Here is a 12,883-nt window from a genome sequence, read left to right as displayed (position 1 = left end):
GTTTCTTACCCCCAAAATACAAACACTAAGCTATACAACGGAAGTTTGGTTAATTATATTTATTTATTTAAAGGAAAAATGTTAAAAATATCTTTTTTATCATCTGCCCTATCTTGCTCTGCGAGACAAGCAGCAATGTGTGTGCCATTATTTTTACTTGGGATTCTCTTCTTCAGATATCACCACCTGTGGTCCTTCTCACTAAGGAAGTTCAGAGTTACATGGAATATAATGCAGGTGGTGTCTGCATGAATAGCCTATTTCCTACCAAGAGTACCGACATCACACCCTGAAGAGACTGTAGTGTAAAGCACACTTTTATGTGCTTTGCCAGATAGAAAACTGGTATTCTTTCACATGTTGAGGCCTTTCTTTTAACTGGGAATTCACTAAATCTGTTCTTGGACAAATATCTGAGCTTGTCGTTGAATATTCAATGACACTTCATGGAAAGACTATAGACTTTTCTGTTGTTTAGGCGCATGCAACCGCTACTAACGCTAGAAGCAAGGCAGTGTGCAAGTAGGATGGAATTTTCTTCCCCTCAACAAAGAGGTATCAGGGCACATTCATTATCTGGACCACGTGTACAGAAGCATGAGCTCCAGATTCTATTAATGAAATCCTGGCCTTGGTTTTGGTCCTCCTTGGTTTTCATCCATGGTGCAAGAACCTATGTCACTGATTAAACAGGTCAAAGGGTAGGATGAAAGATTTTTTTAATTCCAGAGAAGCACTTGTTAAGCAGATACCAAGAATCCAAAATGACAAGAAAGCTATTGATTGGTGCACTAAAATAAATAACAAAACTAAATTAGGAACAGCTTAAAATGTATGTTTTGTAAGACAACCATAAAAGAGCAATACTGTGATCTGAATATCTCAATTGTACCTTTTTATTTTTGGCCCTCAGAGTGTCCAATTCTTTTAAAAGGAATGCAGTTTCTGTTTTTCCACCTAAATCTGCAGCATCCTTCCATGAGGATATAAATTCAGGGAGCATCCTGTTAGCCTTTCTTTCTACGGTGCTGTGTTTAGGAGGGGAAAAAAAAAGAAAGAAAAATAATGCAAAACCAGTTCCTCTCCCTCTGGCTCCCGAAACAAAATACACAGAAATAAATTATCAAAACTTGTTAACCATTGCAAATGTATTAAATAGCCAGTAAAAGGGATGTCCTTCTATCACTTCTTAAATCTGTAATTCTGAAAAAAATTTGTAAATCTGGAATAGCAAATAAATGTACTACAGTACTAAGGCATAAAACAGATCAATATAAATTGGCTATGAAGCCTATACACAGAAAATTCTTAAGGGAAGCAAATAGTAAAAACCTGTGCTTAACACGGAGCGACGTAATGAAACATTTGGGGATCAAATTGATGCCTAGGTTAAAAGAAACCAAATTCTTCGGTAGGATGGACAATTCCACATGAAGTGAAATGAGAATATCCAGAAGACAACATCTAGGAGTTCATCTTGAAGAAATCTGTAAAATGATGCTGTTATTCTAAATATTATAACTGACAACAGGAATTCCCTACTGTATACCACTCAGAGTTTTAAGATAACTTATTTAGCCATAGACAGGGAAAAATAAGACAAGATTCAATGGCCACAAAAATTCTGTCTCAAGGTAAGACTTTTATAAAAGTCCTTGGCTATCCATTGATAGTCACAGATAACTCAGATCTCACTTGTAAGATGGCAGCAAAATCAGTAGATGAATGGATTAGAAGGGGGATTAGCAAATATTTTTAACATTCACTTCCCTTAAGCGTTTTCTGTTTACAGGCTTCACAGCCAATGAGTCTTAAGAAGTAGCCACAGAAAAGCTATACCTTCTGAACTCCTATTTCTACTGCATACATTACTCTCATTATGTGTAATTCACATCCTAGAAAGAAAAGGAAAGCTATCTGTTGCTCCAAAGAGTCATTCTCTTAGGTAGACAGTTGTTTGTACTCAGTCACCCCTTTCTTCACCTGCTTCCATTGGATTTATTTTCTCTATGGTTCTTTAAGAAGTAAGTTAAGATCTGTACTCTGCAGGCAAACTATGGTGCAACCTAAAGCACATCAAACATAGACAGCAGGGAGATTCACATCAAAAAAGTACTTACTTAGTGTATTACACTATATATGGGGTAAAAGAGTGCTTAAACTGCTTGTCTTCACTTTCAAGATCCTTCAAAGCCTATTCATCTTTGCTCTGTCTAGCAAATTTCATTTAGTATTGTTTTGGACTGCAAGTGATAGATGCCTCCGGATACTATTGCCCAGACATTACAAACCTCAAGCTTTTTTTGTGCATTTTCCATATTCAGAAGATGCTTCCCATGAACAAGTTTGAATATACCTCCTCATCATCATTCAATCCCTCAAATGTTTTCTTCCTGATGTCTAAAAGAAAACTTGACAAGTCACATTGATGGTATACTAAGACCATCATCTACAATGCAAATCAACACTGACTCAAGATTTCCTGGGTCATTCTATATCAAGATATTTTCTCATCTTATATTCTAATTGCTATCTATTTGGGGAAGGACAGATTTTGTGCAGTTTACACAGCATCTACCACAATGAGGTTTTGGCCTATAGCTTTAGGATCCTACATGCAATATATTTGCAGATGAGATGGTTCAACATGCTGACTGCTGTGGGAGGTTAATCTCAGTGTTCAAGACCAGCCTGATTGCCATTGTGAGTGGCACTGGTGAAGGGTAGGAGCAACAATCTTTGGCTGACTCTGCTGGGCTGTACTTCAGCACTCAGGATTATAATTGGCTTTTAGTGCAGGATGCATTGCCCTAACAGCATATCTCAGGCGCTAATGCAAAAAAAGGCAACAAGACAGATGGAACAGTACTATGGACTGGTTTTGGCCCAATGGGTCGCCACTAGATCATACTACAGATAACAAAACCAGGTGTAGAATCTGTCAGATAGGTGAAAAATTAGAGTGTATTTTTCAAAAGTACGTCATAGGGCTCTGCAGCCTTGATCCCATTTTCAAAAGCAACTCTGTCACTCTCAGTTAAGACTTGGGCTTCAAAATGCCTAAGTCGCTCAAAACTGGTAGCATGTTCCCTCTTCAGCTGGGTATACCTTCATATATTATGTCACATGTAGCATGAGCGTATATGTTTCTTAAGACTGCAGTAGAGGGCCATAGCTCAATATGGAAATTAATTACAATAAATGACCAAAATTAATGACACAATAAAATCTTCGGAGTTTGTATTACACCTTTCAACCATATTTGCCCTTCTCCAGATTCCTGTCACAGACTGCCTACAAGGTATTACAGCTCCTCATCTTCACTCTTCCAACTTCATCCAGACTTCACCCTGCTTTATTCCTGCTTCCTAGCCGCTTTATTCCTGCTTCCTACTTACTTCCACCCTGCTTCATTCCTGCTTCCTACTCACTCATCATACTTAGGGTACACTGTGCTTGTTGTGTAAAGCCACAGACATTACTAGACTTTTAGATCATCTTTTCTAATCCTGTTCAGTATGCATTTTTAAAGTTTTCTGGAGAGATCACAATCATTGAAATACCCGCAGTGTGTCACATAAGCCATTGCCATGATCATATTTTCTATCAGTGCTAGAGAATACAGTGGTGAAATGCTGCATTGCACAAGGAAAGAAGGGCAGATATGGTGAGTCTAAGTAACAAGCTGACTTGCTGATTCTCAGTCGGGAAGTAAACTTCCGTATCTTTATCCAAAAATCCGTATGTATATTGTCTATAGTTTGAATCTAGAAAAACTATATATAGGGATATCTGTTTTTACCTTGATTCTTCAGGACTGGAATTAAAATTATTTGGGGCTCCTCCTCTTTGACTGGTTACTGGCAAATCTGAAAGTTTCAGTGCTTCAGCTTCTGCCTCGATGAAAGATTCTGGGGTTTTTTGAGAATTCTGATGAAACTGAAACTCAACACAACTGTCGTCTTTTTTCGGTTCCAGGATGTGTGTTTCTAATTGGAAATAGAAGCAAACATATTTTATTTGAGATTTCTCATTTGAATATGGCTTGCTATATTCTTATTTGTAGCAGAAAGGAGAAAGTACTCTAGTTTCAGATTCACAGCTTCCTCATCCCCCTAAGGAACGAGAGCTGTGTTACCTAGAGCATGGATGTAGGAGTTACAACCTATTTACTGGATTTTTCTCATGGAAACCTGAAAAATTCATTACCATTTCCTAATCCCTCTTCCTCTTAAACGACCGCTTAAAATAACGCTGACCGTAGGAAATTATCTACCTATCTTTTGTAAAAATCAGCTCTACCCTAGTGAGACATGATGAATTTCTGCTGTAGACAGGGAAATTTGCAGATTGTGAACTAGACTCTTACTTATATAGAGATCTTTTTCAAATCCATTTTGGCTACAAAAGGAGTATCAGCAAGCTGTAATTAGCAACAACAAATTTAAGGCCCCATTATTCACCCCTGGAGAGTGTAAGGTACAGGCTCATGCAACTAAAGAACTTGAAGAATGCAAAGCACAAATTGTGCCAAAGGGAAAAATTATCTGATTAAAATGTTGAGTGTGATAGTTTCTCTTAAGCTTGGCTACTAGATATTTTTAGGACATATTTCTGATATCAAGGTATTTAAATGAAAGAAAGATCTACATACCATGAATATTCTTTCACAAAGTAAGAACAAGTAAGTTTTAATTATAGAACTATATTAAAAAATGAGGAGGAAGAAGCCTAAAAAAGCTGCAAATGGAAAAAAGTGCATATATTCTTCATTCGTTCATTTAGATTAGTAGAGAACAAACACTGGAGCTTTCGCTCATTTAATAAAGTTAGCATTTCCAAACATTTTGGATAAATTATACAGTATACATTCTTTGATCCAACTCACTACTTCCTCCTCAAAAATAATAAGAAACTGTCTATACAGTTGCAATCATCTACAAATAGCCCGAAAATACACATCAATCAGTATCAAGGTATCAAGCTGCATGTAAGACACAAAAGCACAGATTCCAAGTCAAAAATACTGAAGACTGTCTCTAAAATCTGTTGCAATAGATCACTCTTTCCTTGAAGAAGGAAAGACACAGCCAATGGCACAGGAAACATCCCGAGGGCACAGAGAGATGACTTGTGGATTGGCTGGAGTCAGTTTAACACGTTCCCATACAAAGCCATGGGTTACTACCTTGAGGAAAAACTTATTGTACCTGCTGCTTATCTGTATTCTCCTTATCTACTTCAGCACAAATCCACTCGAATCCACTCTCACCATTCCTCTAAACTATAACCACTGATTTTTGTACTAGAGGAACAACAGCCAACAGCATATCAGAATCTTTGTTTCTGAGCAGTAATAAACACGTGGGGACCATAACTTGATAAAACATTCGTTAATAAGTATAACCTTAACGCTACTTTCAGTACTCTGATTGAAATGTGTTCCTCAGATCATTTCACAGCTAATGCAGAAATTGAACACAGCCCACAGCCACCTGGATTCTTTGAGCAAATGTACGCTGTTGTTCACTAGCCTGAAATCATGCAGGTTTTTGAGCAGAGATTTCCTTTTAAGTGCTGCTACATTTTAAAATTGGATTCAACCTCTTGCTCCTCCTTACAGTAAGTAGCAAGGATCTCTAAAGAAATGGGCATTAAAAAAAATCACTATTTATACTCTAAGAACCTGCCCCAACTTGGGAGTGTCAACACATAAGGGCAAAATTTGGAATCCTCTCCAGTTAGTACTATCTGAAAACTAACCTAGTCTGAATTTCAATATTTGCAAAGCTTTTTATAGGGAGACATACGCTTGGTTGAGATGTGTTTCCCATTTGATTTATATTATAAAGAACTGCCTATCAAACATCATCCTGTCCACTTCTCCCATTTCAGATGCAGTGATATGTATATATGCAGTTGCAAATTATGCTCTCACACACTGAAGGGGAAGTGCAATGCTTCACTTGCCATAACAACTTTTCCTCCCGTTCTTCTCTAGGGCATCGACATTTTCTATAAGCCATATATATTTGAAGCGCCTCAGGTGAAGTGTGTTGCATTCTGTGGAAGAATTCAAGCACAACGTATCTGTTGCAATAATCAGTGACTATATTGCCATGAACCTTTGTTCCTTGTTTAGCATTACTGCACTCTCCTTTGGCCCACACTATAGGAAAGTTGGAGAAGAAAAACCTTCTCACTCCAGAATGCTAAGAAGATCAGATGACATTAGCTACCACAGTTACATTGTGACAAATCAAAAAAGGGATTCTATCCCTTTAGCATGAGAGTAATCAACTGAGTAAATTTTTCTTCTTTTCACATTTCCTGTTTTTTGAATTTGCTGCTTTTAGTACCAGGACTTTAGAAACAGTTCACAGAGTCGTTGCAGCTGGAAGGGACCACTGGAGATCCAGCCCCCCTGCTCAAGCAGGGTCACCTAGAGCAGGTTGCCCAGGACTATGTACAGATGGCTTTTGAATAGCTCCGCAAGCAGAGACTCGACAACCTCTCTAGGCAGCCTGTACCAGTGTTTGATCACCCTCATAGTCAAAAATTGTTTCCTTGTATTCAGAAGGAATTTCATGTGTTTTAATTTGTGCTCACTGACTCTTGTCCCGTCAATGGGTACTACTGAAAAGAGTCTGGCTTCTTCTTCTTCATTCCCTTCCATCAGCTATTACTCACATTGATAAGATCCACTCCCCCGAGCCTTCCCTTCTCAAGGCTCAGTCTCAGCGCTCAGCCTCTCCTCACAGGTAAGATGCTCCAGTCCCTTTGTGGCTCTTTGCTGGACTTGCTCCAGCAAGTCCATCTCTTTCTTGTACTAGGGAGCTCAGAACTGGACTTGACACTCTAGATGTGACCTCACCACTGCTGAGCAGAGAGGATGGATCAGCTCCCTCGATCTGCTGGCACTCCTCTTCCTAATGCAGCTCAGGATGCTGTTGGCCATCCTTGCCATGAGGGTGCATTGCTGGCTTACGCTCAACTTACTGTCCACCAGGATCCCAATCCCTTTCTGTAGAGCTGCTTTCTAGCCAGTTGGCGCCCAGCATGTACAGTTACATGGGATTATTCCTGGCCAGGTGCAGGGCTTCACATTTCCGCTTGCTGAACTTCATGAGGTTCCTCTCTGCCCAATTCTCCAGCCCATCAAGGTCCCTCTGAACGGCGGCATAACCCTCTGGTGTATCAACTACTCCTCACAGTTTTGTATCATCAGCAAACTTGCTGAGGGTATACTCTGCTCCATCATCCAGATCATTAATGAAGACATTGAACAGGATCGGATCCGGTTTTGACTCTGGGAGTACACCACTAGTGACTTGCCTCCTACTGGACGTTGTGCAACTGATCAGCACCATCTGGGCCCAGACATTCAGCCAGTTTTCAATCGACCTCACTGTTTACTTATTTAACCCATACTTTGCTTCTCTGTTAGGATGTTATGAGACACAGAGTCCAAAGCCTTACCAAGGTCAAGGAAAACATCCTGCTTGATCCATGCTTTATTTCCTGCTTGTCAGGATAGACCATTTTTGAGCTTGATCCTTGAGTATCAACCAGCTCTCTTGGATCCCTCTTCTCTCCAGTACTGTATCCTGTGGGATTCTTCCACACAGATCTCTGAGGAGGCCAAAGTCTATTCTCCTGAAGTCCACAGCTAAGGTCCTGCTTTTTGTCCTGCTCCCTCCTCTCAGGATCCTGAATGCCACCACCTCATGGTAACTGCAGCCAAGGCCGCCCCCCAACTTCGACATCCACAACCAGTTCTTCCTTGTTTGTAAGTATCAGGTCCAGCAGACCACCTCTCGCTGTTGGCACCTGTCCTGGTTTCATCTGGGACAGAGTTAATTCTCTTCTTCGTAGCTGGTACAGCGCTGTGTTTTGGATTTAGTGGGAGAATGATGTTGATAACACTCTGATGCTTTAGTTGTTGCTAAGTAGCGATTATCTTAAGCCAAGGACTTTTCAGTTTCCCATGCTCTGCCAGCAAGCAGGTGAGCAAGAAGCTGGGAGGGAGCAGAGCCGGGGCAGCTGACCTGAACTAGCCAAAGGGGTATTCCATACCATGGAACGTCATGCGCAGTATATAAACAGGGGGGAGTTGGCTGGGAGGCGCGGATCGTGGCTCAGGAACTAACTGGGCATCGGTCAGCGGGTGGTGAGCAATTGCATTGTGCATCACTGTTTTTTTTTCTTTCCTCCCCCTTCCTTTTTTTGTTATATTCCTTTTCATTACTATTATTATTATTATATTTCATTATTACTATTGTTAGTATTATATTTTACTTTAGTTATTAAACTGTTCTTATCTCAATCCACGAGTTTTACTTTTTTTTTTTTCCCTTTCCTCCTCCTCACCCCACTGGGAGGGGAGAGGGGGAAGCAGCTGCGTGGTGCTTAGTTGCTGACTGGGGTTAAACCACGACAGCACCTCAGTCATTTGTGTCAGGAAGTTGTCATCAGTGGACTCCAGAAATCTCCTAGATCACTTGTGCCCTGCTGTTGTCCTTCCAGCAGATTATCAGCGTCATTGTAGTGCCTGATGAGGACCAGGACCTGTGAGCATGAGGCTTCTTCCAGTTGTCTGAAGAAGGCCTCATCTACTTTACCCAGTTCTCCTCCATGCCCCTCCCTCTTACTGGCAGGATCAAGGATAACACCACCTGGGTCCCCATGCCCTTGACCATCACCCCCAGAGCCCTATAGTCACACGTAATACTTCCCAGGTCACCCCAACAGTATCACTGGTGCCTACATGGAAGAGCAGCAGGGGATAACAAGAGGGTCAGATGAGCCTCAGCAGCCTCTCTATAACGTCCTGAATATGAGCTCCCAACAAGCAGCAAAGCTCTCTAGATGACAGGTCAAGTCAGCAGACAGATTTTTTTTTTTTTTTTTTTTTTTTTAAAACAGAATGAAGTAAACATGTCTGCATGATGAGGTAAACATCTGCATTAGCAGCTGAACTTCAGGCTAAATCCTTAGGCCATGTCAAGATATGGATTTTTATGCCTTCAACTGTAAGTTGCAGCAGCTGGAAAAAAAAAAAAAAATTTAGAATGGGACTAGACCTGTGTTGACATTTATTAATGCTAATGCTGCTTTGTTAAGCAACTTACTTTTGCAGCACACCTTGTCATCCGGATTCAATTCCCTCAAGCACATGGGTAAGACTAAGCAGCGTCACAGCAAGCCTGTAAGTGGCATTCCCAGAAACGTTAGCTGAAACACAGAGGATCTGGTTTTTTCCCTACTGGCTTTGTAAGAGAGAAGATCATGGCAGCCTCCTCCACTCAGAATTGGAAGCACTCTGCCCAAGGGCATTAAGGTTAGAGGTTTTCACTTGTTTAATAAAGCTGTAATGCATTTTTTTGGTCAACATGCTAAATCTGTCAGTAGAATGCTTTGGGGAAGACATTTTGAACCCTGTCAGATCAATGGGCATAGCAATATTTTTAGTTTTAAAACCACTTTATTCTCCATATAGCCCATGACCCCCACCCCAAGTAATTTAGGCCTTGGTACATGGTAGCTTGTCTTCCTGTTAAACTAAGTGGCAATATTAATCAATGCACTTCACTGCTTTTCCTCATGCCTCCTGCAAATTGTATTGTGCACTAATTACCAATGCTGCAGAGACACACTGGGGAGTAAGTAGCATTTGCAATAATCAGGCTGCACAAGGAACATCAGAGAAAGGGTAAAACAGCCTTGCAAGCTTTGGAAAAAATGCTGTAGCTTTCATTAAGTGATATCACCACCATTGATTCTGGTTCTTGAGTATACTAAACAACTTATTTTCCATATAAAATAGAACAAGTTCAGTAGCCTAGATTAATATTTCACTATAGGGAGAAGCTGAACAGCTGATCTTCTGTATGTATTTATCTTGAATGAATAGCTTGTTCATATTGAGGGAAAGAAAAGCAAATGTTAGGAAGAAGGAATATAAAGACACTAGAATTAAAGCTGGGAATTGATTGTGAGGAACGTAAGGGGAAGATAATGCTGTCATGGCTTGAAATAGTAAAGGCAGAACAGAATTCAATGTTGTTAAGCTGGGAGTGGTTAAAAAGACAAGTAAAAACATTGAATCTAACACATTTTGCAGGCAGCCACTATTTCTCATAGCTTCTTCTTAGAAGTGGGGGATTGGCACTGAGATCAGGGAAAGCACAGCATTAGAGAATCCTGTACTGACACTGATAATACGGAAAGAAGTGTTGAAGATGAAAGTGCACAAGAAGGTGCAGATTCACCTGGAAAGCTAAGGAGGCAGTAGCTTCCCTTGTTATACCACTTAGCATATTCAGCAGTCCCATCATCCAGCAGAAGCTGGGTGGGCACCTCCTTCCCCCCTGTTTGAAGTCTTGCAGCACCCCACTAGCCAAATTGCTCTGATCAGCCTAGAGGTTTGCAGGGGACCTCTGTGGAATAACAATAAAGGAAAACAAACAAAAACGAACAGAACATGCACGCAGCATTGCAAAATACATGACTGGCTGCAGATCTGCCTGCAGATGAGTATGGGGACACTGGAAGTCCTTGGTGTTCCAAACCAGCTTCAAGTGTAATAGTACTTACCCACCTGCTCTACCTATAGCTTCCTAGTATTTGTTTAAGCCAGTCTGTAGCACAGACAAAGCATGTTCTCATCTGTCTGCAAAAGACTGCATGAACGAACGCCTAGAGGGATGGCAGTAAGAGGCAGAACAGGAAAAAGAGCAAAACCAGGAAGGAAAAGAATGAGCCATACACACTCTGGGAGCGTGAGCAAAGCTGACTGCAAACTCAGTAGCCTACTCTTCCTACGTGACACTGTCAGAATAAAAACATTTGAAAAAAAGGCAGAAAAAACCATTGTGCTACATTTGAGGAACTAACTGCAACTTCAATTACTAAAAGCCCCCAAAACTCAGCGACTGACAAACTCTAATTTACTGTTAATCACGTATTTTTTCTTCTCAGCCTAAACTACAACACAGCTTCAATTTCTATGGGTTTTTTTTGTGTTTGTACAATACTAAAAACTTCGAATTTCAAACACCAAGAGGGAATATTCATTATCCAACGAAACTGTCAAAGCAAAGAGCCACCCCACCCCTATACTAAACTAACCTATTCCCACTGGAATAAAAGGACACACTTACTACAGTTTAAACATACTTCCTCTTGCCCCTACCTGCAAACCGCACATCTACCTCAACTTGCTGCAATAACTGTCAAGTGTGCAAGAGCACTACTTGAGAACTTTACCTTCTTTTTATTTTCGCTAGACTAATTGCTATTCTTTATTAGTGACTTTCAAATTATCTACATTTTTTGTATGCTAATAATACTACAAACATTTCTGAAAAGATAATTTTTGGGCATGCATGTATGACAATGCATGCACACCTGCAAGCGTTCTAACAAGCTGTTAGGACAAGACAGTTGCTCCATTAATAAAAAGCAATTTTAATAGCTTCATGTGAAAAATGGATTATGGAATTTTCTTAAGTTCATAACATCTAATGCCACTAGACTTGAATTCTTAGCTATATATAATAAAAAAATAGAAATTAAATATTTAAGTCTAACGGAAAATTTGAACCTGATAGCCACTAACTTTTCAAGCTATGCAAATGAAATTAGTACTATGGCCGAATATTCCTTCATGAGCTGAAAATGATGAGTCAGCCTTTTTGTCAAAGACAAACATTCATTCACTTGGCTATATAACTACTGGAACTTCTACCAAACAGAGTGACTGTGAAAGACTCAGATTGCTCAACAGTTCACCCTTTACTGAATGATTAAAAGGCATAAATCCTGAAAATGAGTGGGAAACCAAAATTAAAGGATTTTATAGGCATAAATATGCAAAAGAAGAAAATGAGGCTGGTGGAAGAAATTTGATCCTATTGCCTGGCATAAGTGGAAAGAAAAGAGTTGGTTTAGGTTTTATGCATTTTCAGAATGCCTGTTATTTCCTTTTTCATTCGTATTTGAGTTGGCACAGATGCAACGTACATGATTTACATGCATATCTCAAAGGGTGTTCATTATTTTTGACTTTTTCCTCACTATTTTATCTTTCCCACAATCTGCAAACAAGTTTTCAGAGTTAATCCCAAGAAGAGATGCTGTACTTAATTTTCAAGAAGAAAGTAATTCCTGTTTCTGCAAAACAATTACAAAAGCTCAGTACAAAAAGTACAAGGTCAATATAAATTTTCTCCAAAACAAACAAACAAGAAAAAGCGCAGCTATACTCATCTTTGGACTTACTACAGATTTACTTACGTTAACAATTATTTAGGCCCCTTCAGTGCAGTGTAGTATACTGAGAACCAATAACCTGCAACTAACAGCAAACGGCTGTCCCTTCATGATACACTTTTTCTAACGTTTAAAGAAAACTGGGCAAACTTCAAGATGATTATTCAGTAGGACTCTAAGATCTCACTAAATCACTTCTGTAGCACGGCAGAATGGCAGTCACAGGAACCTCGTAACAAGGGAAGACTAAGCTCAGAGTAGTTTTGTAATACAAAGCTAATTCCTTTTATTTCTCAGTGCTCTGCCCAGCCAAAATGCCACATATAACCAGCCAAGTCCTTGGCAGTAATGAAGAGGAAATCACCACGTAGATGCATTGTACGCTCAGTGCCCCAACGATACATAACTGTGGGCCCTGCTGAGAGCACCATGGGTCAACTCAGAAGAATGAGGACTATCAACTTACTTTTAAGTAAGTCTTACTCAGAAAGGTCCTGGATTTTACACTGAGATAGGATATCTGCTCTTATTTTAAGAAACAAATGACAGAGGTTCACTGAAATAAGCCTTGAAAACAACGTTTTCTGGAAACCCTCACAGATATTTTATA

The 12,883-nt window shown here is 39.9% G+C and overlaps 1 protein-coding gene across 1 annotated transcript in view; it reads right to left on the bottom strand.

The window, feature by feature from the left end:
- Positions 1-12,883, bottom strand: part of MIPOL1 (mirror-image polydactyly 1) — a 165,151-nt gene that overhangs the window by 139,856 nt on the left and 12,412 nt on the right. The window contains exons 4-5 of the mRNA XM_050897480.1: positions 3,803-3,989; positions 893-1,028 (exon numbers count right to left, since the gene is read on the bottom strand). Coding sequence (XP_050753437.1) covers positions 893-1,028; positions 3,803-3,989 — 323 coding nt within the window. The remainder of the gene's footprint in view (positions 1-892; positions 1,029-3,802; positions 3,990-12,883) is intronic.

This window comes from Gymnogyps californianus, chromosome 5, assembly GCF_018139145.2.
Source record: "Gymnogyps californianus isolate 813 chromosome 5, ASM1813914v2, whole genome shotgun sequence".
Classification (NCBI taxonomy): Eukaryota; Metazoa; Chordata; class Aves; order Accipitriformes; family Cathartidae; genus Gymnogyps; species Gymnogyps californianus.
Note: the sequence above shows the minus strand (reverse complement) of the source record. Positions and strands in the feature narration are given on the sequence as shown.